The sequence below is a fragment of the Nothoprocta perdicaria genome, unplaced genomic scaffold, assembly GCF_003342845.1.
Source record: "Nothoprocta perdicaria isolate Ctin4 unplaced genomic scaffold, notPer1 scaffold_218, whole genome shotgun sequence".
Classification (NCBI taxonomy): domain Eukaryota; kingdom Metazoa; phylum Chordata; class Aves; order Tinamiformes; family Tinamidae; genus Nothoprocta; species Nothoprocta perdicaria.
In genome coordinates this window covers 44,278-64,672 of record NW_020455399.1, presented here as the reverse complement: position 1 = coordinate 64,672, position 20,395 = coordinate 44,278, and the positions used below count along the sequence as shown (strand labels likewise).

The following is a 20,395-nucleotide window of genomic DNA, read 5'->3' as shown; positions in this document are numbered from 1 at the left end:
CAAGGGCAAGATGCTGCAAAGGGCATTGCAGAAGAAGAGCCTGACAGGCCAGGCAGCGTAGTGGGCAGTGCGGCGTGGTGGGCAGCGTGGTGCAATGGGTGGTGCAGGAGGTGACAGTGCAGTGGGGAACAGTGCAGCGCTTGACAGTGCAGTGGGCAGTGCAGATGCTGCTTCTCCACCCTGGTCTCCTGCAGCATCTACCCCTCTGGGACCTTCCTGGCCAGATCCAGGTCCCCAGGAACCCCCTAGATGGGAGTGCAGCAGCAGAGACTCCTGCTCAGGGGCCAGCATGGCGGAGGGCAGGTGCAGGGAGGGAATACCACGTCTTCCAGCGCTACAGCCCTGGTTCTCTCTTCCCCGACTCTGTCTAGACGCTTTGCAACTGCAGGTGCCTTCATGGTAGCCCCTCCCTGCAGGCTGCAGGGCCCAGTGCCGCCCCAGACCTCTCTGCAAGGGACCCGGGAGTCTGGGAGCTCAGAGCCAGCCCCTCGTCCCCACACGCAATCTAGTCCTTGGCCTTGGAGGAGCTGGGCAGGGGGCACAGGCACTGCCACCGCAGGGATGCACCTGGCAGTCCAGGACTACGCAGAGCCACCCTGCTTGGCAACGCCCGCATGGGCTGTAGCCATGGCAACAGGAACAGAGACAGGCCGCATCCTGCATCCTAACCTGCATCCACATCCTGCATCCTATATTGTGCATCCTGAATCCCAGCCTGCATCTGCATCCTGCACTCCAGCCTGCATCCTGCATCCCATATTGTGCCTCCCACATCTGTATCCAGCATCCCGTATTGTGTACCCTCCATCCCTTCTCCCTGCATCTCAGATGGGGAGGGGAAGTGACAGGAGGTGGGGAGGTTTTGGGGAGATTGTTGAAAGCTGCCGCTGCAGCCCCTGAGCAACGGTGTCTGGGGACAGACAAAGGCAGCGTTGCATCATCACAGCCATATTCATCACGCACACCTACATGCATGAGCACGCACATGCATGCACGCACATGGACGCACGTATGGACGTGCGTGCACACAGCTGCATGCATGCATAAGACATGCATTGCTTGTATACGTGAGCGTGCGCACGGCCTGTATGCTTGTGGCTGTAGCACTGCATGCATGTCTGTCTGCGCCCCAGCACATGCACACATGGCCCCGCGAAGCAGCGACGGGGGGCCCTGTTGCTGGTCTGGCGCGCTTAGGCCCCCATCCCCACCCCCCACCATGTGTGTTGGTACCGCGCATGCAGGCGCCGCAGTCACAAGGGGGCTGCGGTGCCTGAGTGGCTGGGGCGGGTTGCAGCCGGGGGATGCCGGCAGCACCTGGGGGCTGGGATTGGGGGTGGGGAGGCAGACTGAGGGCCAGGGCTCCTCCGGGAAGGGTCGTAGTGGCCCCCATGGTGGGGGGGCATGAGGGAAGGGGAGAATCAGAAGGGCTGAGAAGACAAAAGGGAGACAAAGGGGAAGGGAGGGAAGATGGGAGCCACTGGCAGGGAGGGAGACTTGGCCAAGGACAGCAAGACCTCCCCCATGCCAGGGACACGCAGCGTGTGAGGCTGCACTGGGGGGGTGGTCCAGGCATGACCCAGGCAGCTGGCCCAGGCATCCAGGCGCCCACATTCACCCCTGCAGGCTGATGAGGTGCTGAAGATGTCCGGCTCCATTGCCTCGTACGAGCAGCTCGTGCGGCAGGTGGAGGCGCTCAAGAAGGAGAACAGCCACCTGCGGCGCGAGCTGCAGGACAACTCGCACCACCTCTCCAAGCTCGAGAATGAGACCTCAGACATGAAGGTGAGGCTGGAGCCAGCGTCCACCTGGGATGCCCCTTCTGCCCCTGGTGTCCCTCTCTGACAAGTCCCTCTGGGTTTCAGGAGGTTCTGAAGCACCTGCAGGACAAGTTGGAGCAGGAGGCCCGGGTCATGGTGTCCTCAGGGCAGACGGAGGTCCTGGAGCAGCTCAAAGGTGGGTGGCAGCGCCCTGGCCCCAGCCCCAGGCCCATTGCCCCTTCCCCCTGCCTCCTGTCACTACCACCTCCATCTCCAGCCCTGCAGATGGACATCTCCAGCCTCTACAACCTCAAGTTCCCAACGGCCAAACTGGTGCCAGAGCTGGCGGAGGAGTTGCTGCTGCCTGCCCCGCGGGGCAAGGATGGCACCGGGGACCCAGGCCAGGCCACCCTGCGTATCCTCGAGGAGCTGGACCGCGAGAGGTCACCTGGCTTGTCCCCGTGGCGGGGGTGCTTGTGCTGGGGCTGTGCTCGGCAGGATGCCCCACTGACGGGCACTGTCCTGCATATCCAGGTGCTTCTTGCTGGGCGAGATGGAGAAGGAGGAGAAGGAGAAGGGCTGGTACTACACACAGCTGCAGAACCTGTCCAAGCGCCTGGACGAGCTGCCGCATGTGGAAACGGTGAGTGGGGACAGCTGCTGTGCCCGACCCAGCCCGGTGCTCCGTGACACCTTCTCCTTGCCCCGCAGTTCTCCATGCAGATGGATCTCATCCGGCAGCAGCTGGAGTTCGAGGTGCAGCATATCCGTGCGCTCATGGAGGAGCGCTTTGGCACAGCTGATGAGATGGTGCAGCGGGCACAGGTCTGTCCCCTGCGTCCCAGATAATCCCCATCCCTGTACACCTTCGTCCCCATCTAGCCTGGTCCCATGTACCCTTGCATGCAGTGCTCCCTGCCCAGAAGATCCTCATCTCCAGTGCTTTGCGCCCTGTGCCCTTGCACCTCGGTGACCTGCTGTCCCCATCCCTGTGTATGCTTGTCCCCAACCTTCCCCATCCCTGCATGCGCTTGTCATCAGCTCTCAGGGCTGTGTGTCCCCAGCGTGCGCTGATGCCCACTCTGTGTGTGCAGATCCGTGCGTCGCGGCTGGAGCAGATTGACAAGGAGCTCATGGAGGCGCAGGACAAGGTGCAGCAGTCAGAGCCGCAGGTACCGGGGCTGAGCTCGGTGCTGCGAAGCCACCGGCCCCTTGGTGGCCTCGCGGCGCCTTGAGCGCGGCTTTGTGCAGCACAGGCACCATGAAATGGGCAGTTGCCATGGAGACCAGAAGTAGGCCACGGCGCAGCGGGCGGGCACTGCGCGGCATCTGCCAGCGCCCTGAGCCAGCAGGCGGCACCACTGGCCCCCGGGCGCAGCCCCCGCGCCGCCACAGCCTCGGTGTCACCCCTGCGTCCAGCACGGCCCCTCCATTGCCCCATCAGTGTCTCATCCTGTGCAGCCCTCCATCGCCTCCATGTCCTGCATGGCCCCTCCGTCTCCTCCATGTCCTGCACAGCTTCTCCATCATCCCTGTGTCCTGCAGGGCCTCTCAATTGTTCCCTGGTCCTTTTCTGTGGTCTTCTGGTCCTGCACATCTGCTTCATCATGTGCGTGTCCTACACAGCCCCTCCATCGTCCCGTCAGCACAATATCTCTCCATCATCTCCATGTCTCCAGTGCCCACTCTCCCCAGGTCCCTCCTTTCCCCGGGTCCCTCTGTCACCCCCACCTGGCCCTGCCATCACCTCTGCTCACCCTCCCACACCAGCTCTGATGCAGTCCCCACATCCTACCTACTCTCTGTGTCCCCACTCTCTCCTTCCCTGGTACAGCCCCATGGCAGCCCTGGCCGCTCAGCCCCGTTCCAGCTTAAAAATCTCATAGTGGCATCTGGGGAAGGAGTTGCTGCCACACAAGGGGCTGTGCATGTCCCCACATTGTGGTTGTGCTGCCATGTGGCCCCACTCGCCCTGTCCACAGCTCTGCGCGAAACTGCCGGGCCTGGAGGAGGACAGCGACCTCGACCTGCCCACCCACCCCGATGATGGCAGCGGTAGCCTGGGCAGCAGCAAGGTAGGAGCTGTCTCCCCATCCCCGCGCCTATCACAGCCTTGTCCCGGTTAACCCTTGCTCCTCGCTGCAGGTGGAGGTTGTCTTCTGGCTCCTGTCCATGCTGGCGACACGGGACAAGGAGGACATGTCGCGCACACTGCTGGCCATGTCGAGCTCACAAGAGAGTTGCCTGGCCATGCGCAAGTCAGGCTGCCTGCCCTTGCTCATCCAGATCCTGCATGACTCAGACCACGAGCCGGGGCCGCCCGAGAGTCCCGCGGGTGCCAAGGACGCCCGCATGCGTGCCAACGCTGCCCTGCACAACATCGTCTTCTCGCAGCCTGATGAGGGCCAGGCCAAGAAGGAGATGCGGGTGCTGCACGTGCTCGAGCAGATCCGCTCCTACTCGGAGACCTGCTGGGACTGGCTGCAGATGCAAGGCCACGAGGGGAGCAAGGGACCTGAGGGTGGAGCGGGTACGAGGCGTGCGCCATCAAGCGCATGTGCACTGGGTGGCACTGGGCAGTGCAGGGCTGGCACAGGAACAGTGGGGCCCTGCCCAGCCCTGCAAGCTCAGCATCCCCCTGCTCTCCCCACAGCCCCGGTGCCCATCGAGCCCCAGATCTGCCAGGCCACCTGTGCTATCATGAAGCTCTCCTTCGATGAGGAGTACCGACGTGCCATGAACGAGCTGGGTGAGCTCCGGCCCTGCATGGCACCACGGGCAGCTGATGTCCCCATATGTCCCCTGCGCCTCCCCTGTCCCCCAGCGCGAGTGGCAGCGGGGAGGTCCCATGTCACACATGACCTGTGTCACCGCACAGGTGGACTGCAGGCAGTGGCTGAGCTGCTGCAAGTGGACTATGAGATGCACAGGATGACGAGTGACCCGCTGAACCTGGCACTGCGGCGCTACGCAGGCATGGCCCTTACCAACCTCACCTTTGGAGACGTGGTCAACAAGGTGTGGTGGGGACAGGGGGTCACAGTGGGGCCATGGCAGTGCCCGCGCTCACAGAGCTGTCCTTCCCGCAGGCCACACTCTGCTCCCGCCGCGGCTGCATGGAGGCCATCGTGGCTCAGCTGGCCTCAGACAGCGAGGAGCTGCACCAGGTTGGCAAGTGGGGATGAGGACAGGCCGTGCATCCCTGGGGACACCCTGGGAACACTGTGCCAGTCTGCCTGGCAGAGTCGTGGGCCCATGGGCTGCTCTGCCCTGCCAGGTGGTCTCCAGCATCCTGAGGAACCTGTCGTGGCGCGCGGACATCAACAGCAAGAAGGTGCTGCGGGAGGTGGGCAGCGTGGCCGGGCTCACACAGTGCGCGCTGCATGCCACCAAGGTGAGGATACTTCCCCTGCCCCATGTGCCCCGGGACCGTGGCGCTGGGGCTGATGCGGAACTGTCCCTGGGCAGGAGTCGACGCTCAAGAGCGTGCTCAGCGCGCTCTGGAACCTCTCGGCGCACAGCACGGAGAACAAAGCTGCCATCTGTGTGGTGGAGGGTGCCCTGGGCTTCCTGGTGAGCACCCTCACCTACAAGTGCCAGAGCAACTCGCTGGCCATCATCGAGAGCGGCGGCGGCATCCTCCGCAACGTCTCCAGCCTTATTGCCACACGCGAGGACTACCGGTGAGGGCAGGACGAGATGTCCTGTGGCCAGCAAGGCCACGCAAGGGTGCTTCTGGGGGTGCCTCCTGGCTCATCTCATGTGTGCTCCCTCCTGCCCCCTGCAAGGGGTACAGCTGGCTTGGAGCCCTGGGAGAAGGGAGGGGATGCGGGCTCCATGGGGAGACCTCCCTCCCCGTGGGGGCATAGGGACATGGGTGTCCTGTCAGGCTGTGGCTTGGCCCCCAGGTCCTCCCTCGCCATGGGGCTCACAGCGGGATTGTCTCGCAGGCAGGTACTCCGGGACCACAACTGCTTGCAGACGCTGCTGCAGCACCTGCGCTCACATAGCCTCACAATCGTAAGCAATGCCTGCGGCACGCTCTGGAACCTCTCAGCACGCAGCCCCAAGGACCAGGAGCTGCTCTGGGACCTGGGGGCCGTCAGCATGTTGCGCAACCTCATCCACTCCAAGCACAAGATGATTGCCATGGGCAGCGCTGCCGCCCTCCGCAACCTGCTCACCAACCGGCCCCCCAAGTACAAGGATACATCTGTCATCTCCCCAGGCTCCTGCATGCCCTCCCTCTATGTGCGCAAGCAGAAGGCTTTGGAGGCCGAGCTGGATGCAAAGCACTTGGCTGAGACCTTTGACACCATGGAGAAGCAGAGCCTGAAGAGCCAGAGTGCGAAGAAGCCACTGCGGCACATGGAGAGCCTGGTGAAGGACTATGCCTCTGACTCAGGCTGCTTTGATGATGATGAGGTGCCCAATGTCTCGAGCGGCGTGGAGGCGGCGAACGCCTCCGTCCTCTCCATGTTCCTCAACTCCTCTTTCCTCCAAGGCCAGGCTCTGCCCCGAGCTCTTGCTCAGAGGAGATGCCCAGAGCCGGAAAAGGACACAGGCAGCAAGCTGGCCGAGCCCAAGAAGCCACCGTTACCAGAGGACGACGTCTCACTGGCAGCCGAGAAGCTGGCCAACAAGATCTCCAGCACGGTGGCCAAGATCGACAAGCTGGTGGAAGACATCTCCACCATGCACACATCCTCAGATGACAGCTTCAGCCTCAGCTCGGAGGATCACTGCCTTGACTGGCAGTACGGGGCCGAGGAGGCGCGCGAGGCTCGTGCCCAGTCCTGCTCGCCCTGCCGCCTCTCGGACACCAGCGGCTTCGCCAAGCGGGAGAACCTGAATCGCGCACGGGCGCTGCTGCGTCTGAAGACGGCCTACACCAGTCTGTCCAACGACAGCCTCAACAGTGGCAGCACCAGCGATGGCTACTGCACCAAGGAGCACATGAAACCCTGCACCCGCGCACCCTTCCTTGACTATCGTGAGGAGCTGCAGCACTACCAGAAGCGGCCCAGCAGGCTTGACCTCAAGAACATCCTCAGCAGCAAACCCGAGCGCATTGAGCCACCTGTACCAAAGGCCAAGGACCAGGCAGAACCAGACAAGCTGGAGCAGGGGGACCTGCCTGAGAGAGCCAAGAAGACAGTGACCTTCCCCAGTCCCAAGGCACTGGACAAGGAGCCCGAATGGAAGAAGGAGGCAGGCAGCAAGCTCCCCTCTGACCCACAGGTGCACACGATCAAGCTCTCCCCATCCTACCAGCACATCCCGCTGCTCGAGAACCTGGCCAAGAGCAGCTCAACCGCCAGCGCTGGGGGCCTGGCCAGTGCTGGCCACCACCCCTCGCTGCTGGGCAGAAAGCAGGCCTGGCTTCCCCCTGCGCTGCTGCAGACAGCCGATACCCTCAGCAAGATCCCAGAGAAGCTGGCAGCACACCCGCCTGCCACCGCGGAGCAGGAGTTGGTGCAGAAGTACTCGGTGGAGGACACCCCGATCTGCTTCTCGCGCTGCAGCTCGCTCTCCTCGCTCTCCTCGGCCGACAACGTGCTAGATGGGCAGAGTCACAGCGAGAATGACATTGACAGTGACTCCTCCCTGGAGATCATAGAGATGGAGGAAGGGAACGGGGAGCCCGAGGATGGGAGGCAGCAGAAGGAGAAGGCAGTGGATCGAGGCCCAACCACTCCAGGGGGGATTTCAAAGCCCATTAGCATCCCCTTCCCAAAGCGTGACAAAGTCTTCCTGCGGGAGACATCCCCGTCACGCCACGAGGACCTCACACCCTCGAGCTCCTCGGAGAACTACATCCAGGAGACACCACTGGTGATGAGCCGCTGCAGCTCCGTGAGTTCCCTAGGCAGCTTCGAGAGCCCCTCCATTGCCAGCTCCATCCAGAGTGACCCTTGCAGTGAGATGTTCAGTGGCACCATCAGCCCTAGTGAGCTACCTGACAGCCCTGGGCAGACCATGCCGCCAAGCCGCAGCAAGACACCCCTCTTCGAGCTGGGCTGCCAGCCGGAGAAGGAGACCAGCCAGTTCAACATTCAGTGGGAGAACAATGTCAAGAAGTTCATGGAGATTACAGACTTCAAAGAGCGCTTCCAACTGCCCCAGGACCTGGACTCCATGGTCTACTTCACAGTGGAGAAACCCAATGAGAACTTTTCCTGTGCGTCCAGCCTCAGTGCCCTGCCCCTCCATGAGCACTACGTGCAGAAGGACGTGGAGCTCAAGCTGATGCCCACCTTCCCAGAGAAAAACAGTCTCAATTTTGTGGCCCACGAGAAGCGGGAGGAGAGGCGGGAGGAGCGATTTCTGGAGGCCCGGCGGCGGGCAGACCATGTGGAGCCCAACTCTGATGACGACATTGAGATCCTCAAGGAGTGCATCAACTCGGCCATGCCTTCCCGCTTCTGCAAGGTGAAGACGTCGCTGCTCTCGGGTCAGGTGCTGCACCCGCACACCAAGAAGGCTGTGCACGTGCCCGTCTACATGCTGGTGCCGGCCTCGTCCCACCCAGGGGTCCCCAGGCATCTGCAAGTGGCCGCCCGCGACCCCTTCAAGGACGATGATTCCTGCACCGACTCTGCGGACGGTACCCCGGTGAACTTCTCCAGCGCCGCCTCGCTGAGCGATGAGACCCTACGCTACCCAGCCAAGGAGGAGCCCAAACAGCCTCAGGGCCCCCCGAAGAGGATGGAGAGGAGGGAGGCGGCATCTGGACAGCGCAGCCAGGCTGAGGGGCAGCGGGAGCCTGGGAAGAGATCGTCCTCTGGCAGCTCCGCACAGAGCCGTGGTGGCTCGGCCTGCAAGCCCCCAACGAGGGATGGCGTTAAGGCCAAGCGGGGCCAGGAGCCCTCCAGGAGCAGCGGCAGCCTGGAGCGGGACACGAGGCAGAAAGATGGGGCCCCTGAAGGCGACGTGGCCTTCCAGTCCCTGTGCCACACGACGCCGACAGAGGAGGCCATCTACTGCTTCTATGAGTGTGACTCCGACGAGGCGCCTGATGTGGTGGGTGGCAGAGCCCGGCCTGGCCAGAGTCTGCGCACAGAGCGACGTGGCAGCCCCGTCTGCCGTCCAGAGCCCGATACCAGCAATCAGCCGGTGCCCGGCAAGGCCAAAGCAGTGACCAAGATGCAGCACAACCTCATAGCAGACGAGACGCCGCCATGCTACTCACTCAGCTCCTCCATGAGCTCCCTGAGTGATGCCAACCTCTCTGCGGGTGAGGGCTGGGTGCAGCCCCACAGCAAAGTGGCCCAGGCGCGCGCGGTGCTGGGGCTGGCACGCAGCAGCTCCCCCAGCTCACTCAGTCTCCACTCTGAGGACAACCTGCTGCAGAAGTGCATCGGCTCGGTCATGCCCAAGCGGAGACGGCCCTCAGTGCATCGTCGTGCCACCGAGCGCAAGACAAAGCTCAAGGGCTCCAGCACCAAGAGCCTGGGCAGCAGGAAAGCTGAGGGTCAGCATCACCCCGCCGAGGACGCCGGCTCTGACCGGGGCTCTGACCTGGACAGCGTGGAGTGGAAAGCCATCCAGGAGGGTGCCAACTCCATAGTCACCTGGCTGCACCAGGCTGCCGCGTCCCTGTCGCGGGAGGCATCCTCTGAGTCTGACTCCATCCTCTCCTTCATGTCAGGGCTCTCAGTTGGCTCCACCCTGCAGCTCTCCCTGGAGAGGAAGGAGAAGAAACAGGCCCGAGGCCCTGAGGCAAACAAGAGGGAGCGAACCAAGGGCATCCCACCAGGCAAGAAGGCGATGGAGCCCCGGGCCGTGGGCGGCCGCAGTGCTGGGACATCCCGGAGCCCAGCCCCACAGAAGCCCGTGCCCAACCTGCCCGTGGTTTTCCGTGGTAGGACAGTCATCTACATGCCCAGCCTGGCCAAGGATGCCGCCAGCCTACGGTCCACCCCCAAGAAGACAGCGACAGCAGCAGCCAAGGCTGAGATGACAGCCAAGAATCTGTCTCTGAGCCAGCAGCGGTCACGGAGCCTTCACCGGCTGGGCAAGGCCTCTGAGCTGGGCGAGCTGGCGCTTCCCAAGCGCAGCACCACACCGCCCGCGCGCATGGGCAAGGGGCCACCATCCTCGGGCTCATCCCGCACTTCTACCCCATCACAGCCCGCTGGAAAAAAGCTGCCATCGCCCTCGCAGCTGGCCAAGCTGGGCCCACCACCGGCCGGCAAGGTGGGTGGCACTTCGTCCCCACCAGGCAGAGCTGCAGCGCCCAAGTCACCGGCGCCCAAGCAGCCCAAGACACAGAAGTCACCGGTGCGCATCCCCTTCATGCAGAAGCCCAGCAAGAAGGCGCTGCCAGCTCGGGGTGCGCTACCAGCGCTGGAGGAGCACACGGGCAGCATCAAGGCGTGTGGTGGTGGCACCGGCGGGCGAGCGGGGCCGGCGGGCAGGCAGATGGAGCTGGAGCGTGTGGCGTCGGCGCACGCCAGAAGCAGCGACACGGAGCGCTCTGGCTTCCTGCGCCAGCTCACCTTCATCAAGGAGTCGTCCAGCCTGCTTCTGCGGCACCACACGGAGCTGCCGCCAGTGCCAGGCCCTGCGCAGCCGCGCAGCCGCGCTGCCCTGCCTGCTGTCTTCCTCTGCTCGTCCCGCTGCGATGAGCTCAAGGCAGCCAAGGGGGTGCTGAGGCCAGGCTCATTGAGCACCCAGGGGCAAAGTGGGGCCAAAGCACCACGGAGAACCAGCTCGCAGAGCCCATCGCGCCTGCCGGTGAAAAGCAGTGGCATCGGGACGCCGGAGCCCTTCAAGCGCTACTCATCCTCACCCAACATCAGTGTGGCCCGCAGGGCCAGCAGCCCCTCATCTGTGCGCTCGGCCACCTCCGAGGCCACCGCACCACGTCGGGCACGGCAGCCCCTTGAGCCCCCGACAGCACCAAAGGCACCCACAGCGATGATGAAGGGCACGTGGCGGCGGATCCGTGACGAGGACATTCCACACATCCTCAAGAGCACACTGCCCTCCTCAGCACTGCCGCTGGCCAGCGCCACCGAGGAGGAGGAGGAGGAGGAGGCAGTGCCAAGTGCAGGGACACCACGCAAGACGAGTGACGCCGTAGTACAGACCGAGGACTTCGCCACCGCCAAGACCAACTCCAGCACATCGCCCACACTGGAAAGCCGTGTGGGGCCTGAGCGTGGCCGCAGCGCTGGCCCGGGCCCTGGCAAGGGTGCCTTGCCCATCTTCAGGCATGAGCCCACAGGTAGCAGCAGCTTCCCGGGCAGCCGGCACGGCTCCCCCAGCCGTGCCGCCCGCGTCTCCCCCTTCAACTATGTGCCCAGCCCCATGGCCATGCCTGCCGCAGCCGACAAGGCAGTGGAGAAAATCCCAGCCTAGGTGCTGCTGCCAGTAGAGCCGCTCCAGTACTGCTGGAGCCGGAAGATACCCTGGAGCTGCAGCAGTGACCCCTCTGTCGTGAACCCCTAGAACCAGCTGGGACAGTCTGGATGGGGAAGGGGACGCAGGACGGCCGGAGGACCCACTCCCCATCCCATGTTTTGATCACTTCCCCGGCACTGGAGGCAGCAGGAGGCTTTCCCGGTGGCCCTGCAGCCCTTTGCGGGATGTGGCGATGCTGGCACCGGGGAGGAGCCCAGGACGCTGCAGTTCCACTGCACACTTCCACTCACACATCGGCTCTACCATTGGCCCTGCCATTAAGCAGCTGCTTTATTAACGAAAGAGCAAAGAGTGGGGAATTCATCCCCCCCAGCTTGGGATTGTAGCTCGGGATCACAGCAGGGAAAGGCACAAGGAGGGTCCGGATGATGATAAGCGCAGAGGCCTCTCTGCTGCTGAAAGGAGGGCGGGCGCCAGGTCGGGGAGCTGTGGGGGCGGGATCCAGGTGCTGATCTGGCCTGGGGGCACCCAGCTCCAGGGAAAGGGTCTGGGCCCCCTGCACTGTCTGCAGAGCCCCGGTGCTGCCCCACGGACACGGGTCCATCCAGGACTGGACTACGCCCACATGGCCTCCCACCAGCTTGGGAAGCATCAGGGACCCTCTCATGCTGCGGCCTCCCTCTGCTCCCAGTGCTCCCTTGTCTCTCCTCCTGGCTCCAGCTCTGCAGTCACTGGAGCTTCCTCGGATAGGGCAGCTCCAGGACCAGGACTCTATCTGGGGACACCCACGGGGGCTGCAAGGGGCAGAGGGACACGCTGCGGGTGGGAGGGCTATGGGGCTGCCGGGGCAGCAGCCACAGGCAGGAGGGCCCAGGGGACCTTCCTAGTCCCAGCACAACCTGGGGCCACCAAAACCCCCAGCTGGGAGTTTTGGGACTGGGCAGGGACATGCAGCTCTCAGGGACGAGAACAGCTCCCCCCAGGGAGCTGCTGCCCTGCTCTGGCTACGCGGGTGCAGCCCCCATTTCAAACCAGCTCCCCCTGGCTCCTTAGCACTGGCTCTGGTTCCCTTCTGTGGAGCAGCATGGGGGCTGGCGGCAGCCCCTTCTCTGCTTCTGGTGCCCCCTGCCCCCCAGCGCTGTATTTATGTACTAAGGATGTTATTTTACCAGGATTCTGGACAGTATTAAAAATTAAAGGCAAACCTATGTAAGTGGGATGGGCTGGTCTGTGTGTCCGATGTGGCCAGGGCAGCTGGAGCGCAGGGTTCTCCGGATCCACTTGCGGTGCTTGACCACTGAAGTGGCCACTGGCGGTTTGAAGGGGTCTGTGGCGTCCTGGCCAGTGAAGGAAATGACACCGGCCACGGCTGCCCTCCTCCCACACACCAAGGGGCCTCCGGAGTCACCCTGCATGCAGGAGTCTTTGTATCCCACTGGGATTCCCACTTTGGACCAGGAGTCCCACGGGACTGGCCTCACCTTGGTGGGCGCCGAGCCCCGTCGGCAGCCCTGGAAGCAGATCATGGTGGAGGCGATGCCGCCGTCCCAGAAGCGACTGTTGTTGCACATGCGGGCGTCCATGACCACGACCTGCAGCTGCTGCAGCCGGGGCGAGGGGCGCCCGGCACGGCTGACACCCCAGCCGGCCACGCTGCATGAGGCACCGGCCGCTGGCTCCTGCTGCCGCAGCCCCACGAGCCGCTGCGTCCGGCTCAGTGGCACCTTCTGCTCAAGCTGTGGGCAGCGGCACCGTCAAATCCCGGTGCCACTGGCAGTGGCAAGGACAAGTGCGCAGCACCCACCGAGGGGCCCCCATAGAACCAATGTGAAAAAAAGGAAGTAGCAGCTGCCAAACACTCGCTGCTCTCACCCACAACCCTTCAGCACCTCCAGCCCCTTCCTGGCACCTCCTCCGCGTTGCTCATCGCTGCATGCTCCATCCTCATGCTGTGGCAAAGCTCCCCCTTGCCAAGCACCCTCCGTGCCAGCGCCCCATGCCACCTGTCACCCCTACCTGCAGCAGCAGCAGGTCATTCTCCATGGTGTCACACCGGTAGCCAGGGTGAGGACAGACCATACGGATGCCGAATGTCTGCGCTGGGGGTTGCCCCTTGGCCAGGCTGTGCAGCCCCACAACCACCTTCCACAGGGCGGCCGTGCTGTGGGAGTCGCCATGAGTGCATGCGCCCCCAGCACCCTGCACCGCGGGGCCCAGCCCCACTCACCCCGTGGGAAGACAGTGTGCGGCTGTGAGCACCCAGCGCGGGTGCAGCAGCGCCCCGCCGCACGCATGGGTCCCCCGGTGCTGCACCGACACCAGGTAGGGCCGTGAGTGCGGCTCAGCCTCCTCGCCCCCAATGACCGAGGCCTGTGGGCAGCCCTGTGCTGCGGGCCACAGACATGCAGTTTGGGGGCTGCTGCTGCTGGGGAGGATGGAGCTGGGGACACCCAGCTCGCACCTCCCTGCGTGTGGAGCAGTTGGATCCCTGTGAGGTCCATGCAGGATCCCCAGGGCACTGAGGCTGCCCCCTCTCACCTGCTCGGCCCATGGCGGGGACCAGCAGCGCCAACAGCAGCACCAGGCTCCCCGTGGCCCCCATGGTGTCCCTGGCCCTGCTCACAGCGCTCGCCGAGCCGTGGCGCCCGCGCTGTCCTCGCAGGCAGCTCTCACACTTGGCTCCCTAGTTACGTGTGAATGTTGTGGGCAGGCGGTGCTGCAGATGCGTCAGAAGGTGCTGGAAACGCCTGCAGCGCTGCAAAACCATCTGCCCGCAGAGCAGAACCGCCCCAGCGCCTGTGGCCTGGCAGCTCCCACCTACCCACCGCTCTCAGTGCTGTTTCACGGCCCCTCAGGACATCTTTTCCACTCCCGCAGCCCCATCTCCACCCCCTGTTTCCCTCGCTGGCAGCCCCATCCTCATCCCTTCTGGTCATCCAGCACAGAGCAGATCCCTTCTGATGGCGGCAGGTGACACATTAGGGGAGAAATAGATCACATCCCACTCCAACTAGGACAGTGCCTGGGGCTTTGCTGTGCAAAATAAGCTCTCCAAAGGACCTCCATGCACGAGCTGGGGGGCAGAGTGGCCTGGGATACCCTAGCCCTAGCTGGGCAGCAGGAGCAAGGGTGCACAGACAGGGCTGCAGAGCACAGGAACAGGCACATCCTCTACTCACAGCGGGGTTTGTAGACATGAAGGTTTGTGAGGCAGACCCAGGCCTTGCCACAGACAGCAAAAAAGCAGCTGGCAGTGCTGCTGTTTCCACCACCACTTTTATTAGCAGAGGACACAGCTCCAGGGACAGCCAGGACAGCTCCGCACATGGGAGGGCTCCCAAACCCAACACAGTCCTCAGTGCTGGCGCCGTGGGGGCAGGAAGGGGCCCTGTTGACCCCCCTCCCCCGCCATGTGCGGCACTTGGTTTGGCTGCGTTGCAAGAACACGAAAACTGCGGGTGCCGATCGAAACTATGGTTTCCTCAAGGTATCCACGAGCTTCTTGCAGAAGAACTTGTTTCCATAGTCCAGCTCGGTGAGGTGCTGCAGAACCAGGGGCATTTTGTCCTTCTCGATGCCCACGCGCACTGGGACAACCTTGGTGCTGGATTCATGAAGGTTGCGGTGCAGGTTCCACTCGGAGACTCGCTGGCACCAGGGGTCAGCCAGGGATGAGCTGGACAGGACAATGATGGCAACGCGGCTGCTTTGAATGACCTGCGCAGCTGTCAGGATGAGGGGCGTCCCGGCTGCTTGGTCCTGGTGCTCCATGTAGCCCCGGAATCCCTCCTGCTCCAGGACCTTTGCGATGTCTGAGGCGACACTGCCGTCCTGGGGGCAGTACCAGACAGAGAAGTCATAGGAGAAGCAGTGGCACTGGGATGCGCACATGCCACTGCCTGGGGCACAAGGGCAGCACCACCAATTACGTTGTATCCACGTGGCCCGCGAAGGTGCCACGGCGGCAGTGAGGGATGCAGCGAGCAGCGCACAAATGGTGCCGGGGCGCAGGAAGGCGCGAGCAGGGGCACCCGGGGCCTCAGGACGAGGCCGCAGGCGGCTCAGGGCCCGAGAGGCCCCAGCAGGCACTGCGGCGCAGGCGCGCAAGGCCCAGGTCGAGCGCGGTGCCCGCGCGCCGCAGCCCCTCACAGCCTGCACGCAGCCGCCCGCCGCTCTCCTGCAGCCGCTGATTGAGCTCCACGTAGCGGCGACTCTGCCCAAAGAGGCTTTCGACGCCCTCGGCGGCGCCCGCCCCGAGCAAGGCGGCCGGGGGCGGCTCAGCGGCGCCGCGGGCCCCGCCGCCCTCCCCGCCCGCCGCTGCTGGCTCGGCGGGTGGCGCGAGGACGGGGTCGGCGGCGCGCGAGCCGCTCACGTCCTCCCGCAGCTGCTCGGCACCCGGCGGCCGCGGCCGCGTGGGCAGCACCCGCCTGGCCCTGGCGCTCATGGCGGCACCGCCGCCCGCCCGCCCTCGGGGCCCCGCTCCGCGGCCCACACGTAGACCCGCCCCCTAAAGAGGGGCCTCCCCCCCGAGCGCCCGGAAATCCCGCCCACTCCCGGAGAGAGCGAGCGGCTTCCCGCGCTCTTAGGACAGACGGAACCCCCCGCGCAGGGCAGAGCGGTCCGTACGGCCCCCCCGCAGACACGTCGCACGCCGCGTCCCCCAACAGACCTCCCTGCACAGCCCCTCCCCACAAAGACAGACACGCGACCCGCGTGACCACCCCGGAGCAACCACGCCCCTCTCCCGCCGTAGCGCAGAGGCCGCACCCATTTCCGCCTCGCCCCACGCCTTTATAGGGCCACTGCCACGTCACGGTCGCCAGGCCCCGCCCCCTCCTCGTGTTGCCATGACGATACCCTCCCGTTCCCGCCCCCGCCCCCGCAGGGATCACATGGCAGCGGCGGGGGCGGGCCCGGGGCTTTATTACGTAACGTCCCCCACTCCACTTCGTGCCCGGAAGTGGTGTAGGGGCGGAAGCGCCTTACTCGTCCCGCGGCGGTTCCGGGGCCGGGTCCCGCTCGGCAGCGGCTGCGGGGTAAGAGGGGAGGGGGCGGAGTTAGGAGCACGCTCTCCCCCGCCTCCCCGGGCGGCCCCGGCGCGGGCTCGGGCTCTGGCACTGCGGGCGGGGCGGGGCGGAGCCCCCAGGCGGGCGCGGCTGCTGGCCAGGGCGCGCAGCACTGCGGAGACACGGAGCGTTGGGGACACCGCAACACGGGGCGCGGGACACGGGCGTGGGGTGGGGACATGGGACAGGGCATGGGGACACGGACAAGCCGTGGGAATACAGACACAAGATGTGGGACATGGGATGGGGACACGGGATGGCAATGCGGAAGCACAGGGCAGGGCAGGGCATGGATGTGGTGACACAAACATAGGGATGCAAGATGGAGACATGGGACAGGTAATGGTGACAGGGAAACTCGTGATGGGGTCATAGGATGGGAGATGAGGTCATGGACATGGTGACATGTGACAGGGACACATGGGACAAGGGGATACAGGGCACAGGATGAGAGACAAGGACATAGACACAGGGACAAAGACATGGTGACGCGTGACAGAGATGGACATGATGGAAACACATCACAGAGACATGGAATGGGGACACGGGATGGGGAACAAGGACATGGGGATACAAAGACATGGGATGGGGATATGGTGAGATGGGATGGGGGACATGGACACAGTGACATAGGAACATGGGCACATGGACACGGTGACATGTGGGGGTGTGGTCGCCCATGGGTGTGCTACCTTCGCGGGTGACAAGCGCAGCAGCATCAAGCACGCGGGTGCCCAGGGCCCCGAGCGCGGCGTCGAGCGCGTGGTGGTGCTTGAGGAAGCAGGGCCGGATGAGGCGCTGGTAGAGCAGCTGGGCGCCGCTGCAGCGCCCAGGCGCCATGCACCACAGCAGGAACACGCACTGCGGGCACAGCCGTGTCAGCGCACACAGCCACCCCTGTGGGTCACCCACTGCCCCGCGCCACCAGATATGGCCACGGCCACCCCTGCGGGTCACCCACTGCCCTTCTCCACAGGGCACAGCCATCTGCGGGTCACCCACTGCCCCCTGCCACACCAGAGACAGGCACTGCCACTTCATGTCACTGGGGACAGGCACAGCCTCCATGTCACATCAACTACCCCCAAGTCACCACAGACAGGTATGGCCTCCTTGCATCACCAGGGACAGGCACGGTCACCATGTGTTACTGGGGACAGGCAAGGCCTCCTGTGTCACACCGACTCCCCACATGTCATCAGGACTGGGCATGGCCCCCCAATGTGTAACTGGGGATGGGTGCAAACTCCTGTGTCACCAGGGATGAATGTGCCCCTCCATCAGACTGGCCACTGCCCCATGTCACGAGGGACAGCCATGACCCCTCCCCAGTGTTATGCTGACTGGCCGCCCGTTACCTTCCCTGCGTAGTAGAAGGGGAACCAGTAGAGGAAGGTGTCAGAGAAGAACTCAGCAACGCTGAAGACACCGTAGACCACCCAGTACGTGAGCCACGTGGTGTCGTCCTCCTTGCTTGAGCTCTCGATGGCCTTGATGCTGCGGGGACACAAGGGCCCCAGTTGGCACTGCTCTGCCCCGCTTTCCAGCACATTCCTTTTTGGAAGGCATCAAGGGCCATAGTGCAGGCACTTACGAGACATACGCGGGGTAGACGAAGCCGATGAGGTTACAGAGCAGTGCGGCGCCGTAGCCAAATGCCAGGTACAGCCCCAGGAAGGCGATGGAGCCTGGGCCAGGGGAGACATGAGAGTGGAGCTGGGCAGAGCCAGTGCGGGCGGCCTGTGGTCCATGAGCATCCTGCATGTGTCACATTCCACATGTACCCAGAGTGGCTGCATGGACACCCCGGCAGCCCAGTGCAGTCCCTGCTCCCGAGGGAACATCTGTCTGCACCTAGGGACTTGGCCAAGTGCAGTTGGCATTGTAGATGCCCCAGCACCTGGTTCTGCCACCATTTGACCCGGCTTGAGCTGGCAGAGATGTTTCCATAGAAGACTCAGAGCTTGTGACACACCGTCCTGGACCCGAGATGGAGAGCAGGGATGCGAACACTCCAGCCCGCAGCGCAGAAGCCAAAGGCTCCGCGGAGCTGTGTGCCCCTCTGGACACTGCTCCGGCCCTGCTGAGCTCAGAGTCACCCAGAGCTGCCGCAACTGGGACACTGCACGAGGACGAGCCAGGGAACCGCGATGCCAGCCCCACTGCCACAGAAGGAGAAGGAGCAGCCTGGCAGATGTGCCTGGCTGGGACAGGCCCTGCTTCCCTCAGCCCTCTGAGAAGTATAGTCCGAGCCCGCTCTCCTCTTAGTAAATGAAGTCATTAAGATAAATGGAAGCAAGCCAGGACTTTGACTGTTTGGAGTTTCCCCAGTCTCTGGCCCACAGGAGGGAATTTGCAGGCCCCTTGCTGCCAAAACTGCCCATGGGAAGGAGCCTTCATGTGCAAACTGGGCTCTCCTCCTAGCACTGGGGCCTGCACATCCCTGCAGCCTGGCTGCTCCTGCCTGCACAGGCACCGGGCAAGAGCTGACCCAGACACAGCCACGGGAAGGACATTCGCGGTCATGTCCGAGCTGCCACACACCCTGTTCCCAACACGGCTCCATATGCAAGAGCCTCTTATTCCGCAGCGTGCAGCAAAGCCAGGGCTTAGCCCCACCTGTGAGTGGCTTTAGAGGAAGCCCTTGCCTGTCTGCAAGGTCAGATTATTCCAGATCTGTGCACGGCAGGGTTTCCTCTCCCTGGCCCCCCCCTGCTGGGCACCATGATGACTCTGGGTCTTTCCAAGGTAAAAAGCAGGAACAACAGCATTTCCCTGTGGTTCCCACAGAGCGGTTGCTCACCTCCCTCAAAGGAAGCTAGCAGACAGGCTCAGGGAGTTCCTACGTGCCAAGCATGGGATTTAGGGGCTGCCAGAGCAGGACAGGGCTCTTCCCGGATGGCACAACCACAAGTGCCAGGTCTGTGGAGCAAACTATGTCTCCGTCCTTTCCTACCCGCACGTGATGCAGATGTGTCCGAGCATAACCGGAGCCCTGGAATATGCTCCCGAGAAGAGAACCAAGCACCCGGCATTGCTCCCAAGCACAACCAGCTTGGCCACATGTGCCCGTTCACACACGTGTTTCCGAAACAGAGTGGAAAAACAAGCTAGGTGGCAGGTGGAGAGCCAGGAGAAGCCATCACCTGAGGAAGGTTCACAAGGTGCCCAAAGGCAGTGCAGCACGGGGAGATAACAGTAGGTTTCTCATTAATGAGCAAACAGGATCTGGCTAACGAGCCGACCTCTGCCCGGGCGCAGGCTGCTTGCAGCCGCTGCACTGTCACCGCAGCCCCCGGCCCACCTTGACCCAAGGTTTCTGATGCAATCCCATCGGGAAACCCATCGTGCAGCCAGGAAGTGCTGGTGCCATCGGCAGGAGCCCCCCCCACACCACAACCACCCACCCCAGTGGGAGCCCAGGGACCCCACAACTCTAGGGCAGAGGCCAGAGGAGACCCTGTGGGGCAGAGGGAACCCCTATGAGGCAGAGGGAACCCATACTGGGCAGGGAAACCCTATGGGGCAGGGTCTCTCAATGGGGCAGGGAGTCCCTATAGGGTGAAGATTCTCTGGCGGGGGTGGGGGGTGGCTCCCTATGAGACGGGAGGCCCTGTTTGGCTGTGGGTTCTCTATAGAGCAGGGTCTCTCTGTGGGACAGGAGTGTCCCTATAGGGTGGGGCGACTGTATGGGGCAGAGACTCTCTATGAGACAGGGAGCTCCTATGGAGCAGGATGCCCCTATGGAGCAGGGTCTCTATACAGGGGCGGGTCTCTATATAGAGCAGCATCTGTCTATAGGGCAGGGAGCCCCTATAAGGCAGATCTCTCTATAGGGCAGGGACATTCTATAGGACAGGTCTCTGAGGGCAGGGACTCTGCAGGGGTCAGGTCTTTCTATAGGGGAGATGTCTCTATAGGGGCAGGGTCTCTTTGCGGGCAGGTATCTCTGTAGGGCAGGGAGCCCCTATAGGGCAGGTCTCCCCATGGGGGGGAGCGCACCTGAGGCCAGGTAGAGGCGTCGCACGCCCGTGCGCGTCTCGAGGCGGCCCAAGAGGTCGGCGAGCGGCCCGGGCCGCTCCAGGAGGCGCTGCAGGCGCTGGGACAGCGAGCCCATGGTCAGGGACCGCTCCGTCCCGCTCCGCTCCCGCTCCCGCTCGCGGTCCCCGCGCCGCTCCCCGGGCCAATGCGGGGCGGGGC

At 63.8% G+C, this 20,395-nt stretch overlaps 4 protein-coding genes across 4 annotated transcripts; 1 reads left to right on the top strand and 3 right to left on the bottom strand.

Moving 5' to 3' along the window:
- Window positions 1–1,617: 1,617 nt before the first annotated feature.
- Window positions 1,618–12,342, top strand: APC2 (APC2, WNT signaling pathway regulator). The gene is made up of 14 exons (XM_026038841.1): window positions 1,618–1,785; window positions 1,866–1,956; window positions 2,038–2,203; window positions 2,295–2,403; window positions 2,472–2,585; window positions 2,855–2,932; window positions 3,743–3,835; window positions 3,906–4,290; window positions 4,414–4,509; window positions 4,639–4,778; window positions 4,850–4,927; window positions 5,038–5,154; window positions 5,229–5,443; window positions 5,711–12,342. Exons 1-14 carry the CDS (start codon window positions 1,645–1,647, stop codon window positions 11,124–11,126), a joined length of 7,239 nt encoding a protein of 2,412 aa, XP_025894626.1. The 5' UTR covers window positions 1,618–1,644; the 3' UTR covers window positions 11,127–12,342.
- On the bottom strand, window positions 11,550–13,731 carry LOC112946813 (granzyme M-like). The gene is made up of 6 exons (XM_026038761.1): window positions 13,668–13,731; window positions 13,357–13,516; window positions 13,146–13,290; window positions 12,611–12,865; window positions 12,335–12,538; window positions 11,550–11,584 (listed from the first exon to the last, which is right to left on the bottom strand). Exons 1-5 carry the CDS (start codon window positions 13,729–13,731, stop codon window positions 12,335–12,337), a joined length of 828 nt encoding a protein of 275 aa, XP_025894546.1. The 3' UTR covers window positions 11,550–11,584.
- Window positions 13,732–14,668: 937 nt separating this feature from the next.
- On the bottom strand, window positions 14,669–15,573 carry CUNH19orf25 (chromosome unknown C19orf25 homolog). The gene has a single exon (XM_026038852.1). It carries the CDS (start codon window positions 15,571–15,573, stop codon window positions 15,169–15,171), a length of 405 nt encoding a protein of 134 aa, XP_025894637.1. The 3' UTR covers window positions 14,669–15,168.
- Window positions 15,574–16,111: 538 nt separating this feature from the next.
- Window positions 16,112–20,312, bottom strand: REEP6 (receptor accessory protein 6). Its single transcript, XM_026038760.1, has 5 exons — window positions 20,198–20,312; window positions 17,790–17,883; window positions 17,554–17,692; window positions 16,888–17,056; window positions 16,112–16,158 (listed from the first exon to the last, which is right to left on the bottom strand). Exons 1-5 carry the CDS (start codon window positions 20,310–20,312, stop codon window positions 16,112–16,114), a joined length of 564 nt encoding a protein of 187 aa, XP_025894545.1.
- Window positions 20,313–20,395: the final 83 nt, after the last annotated feature.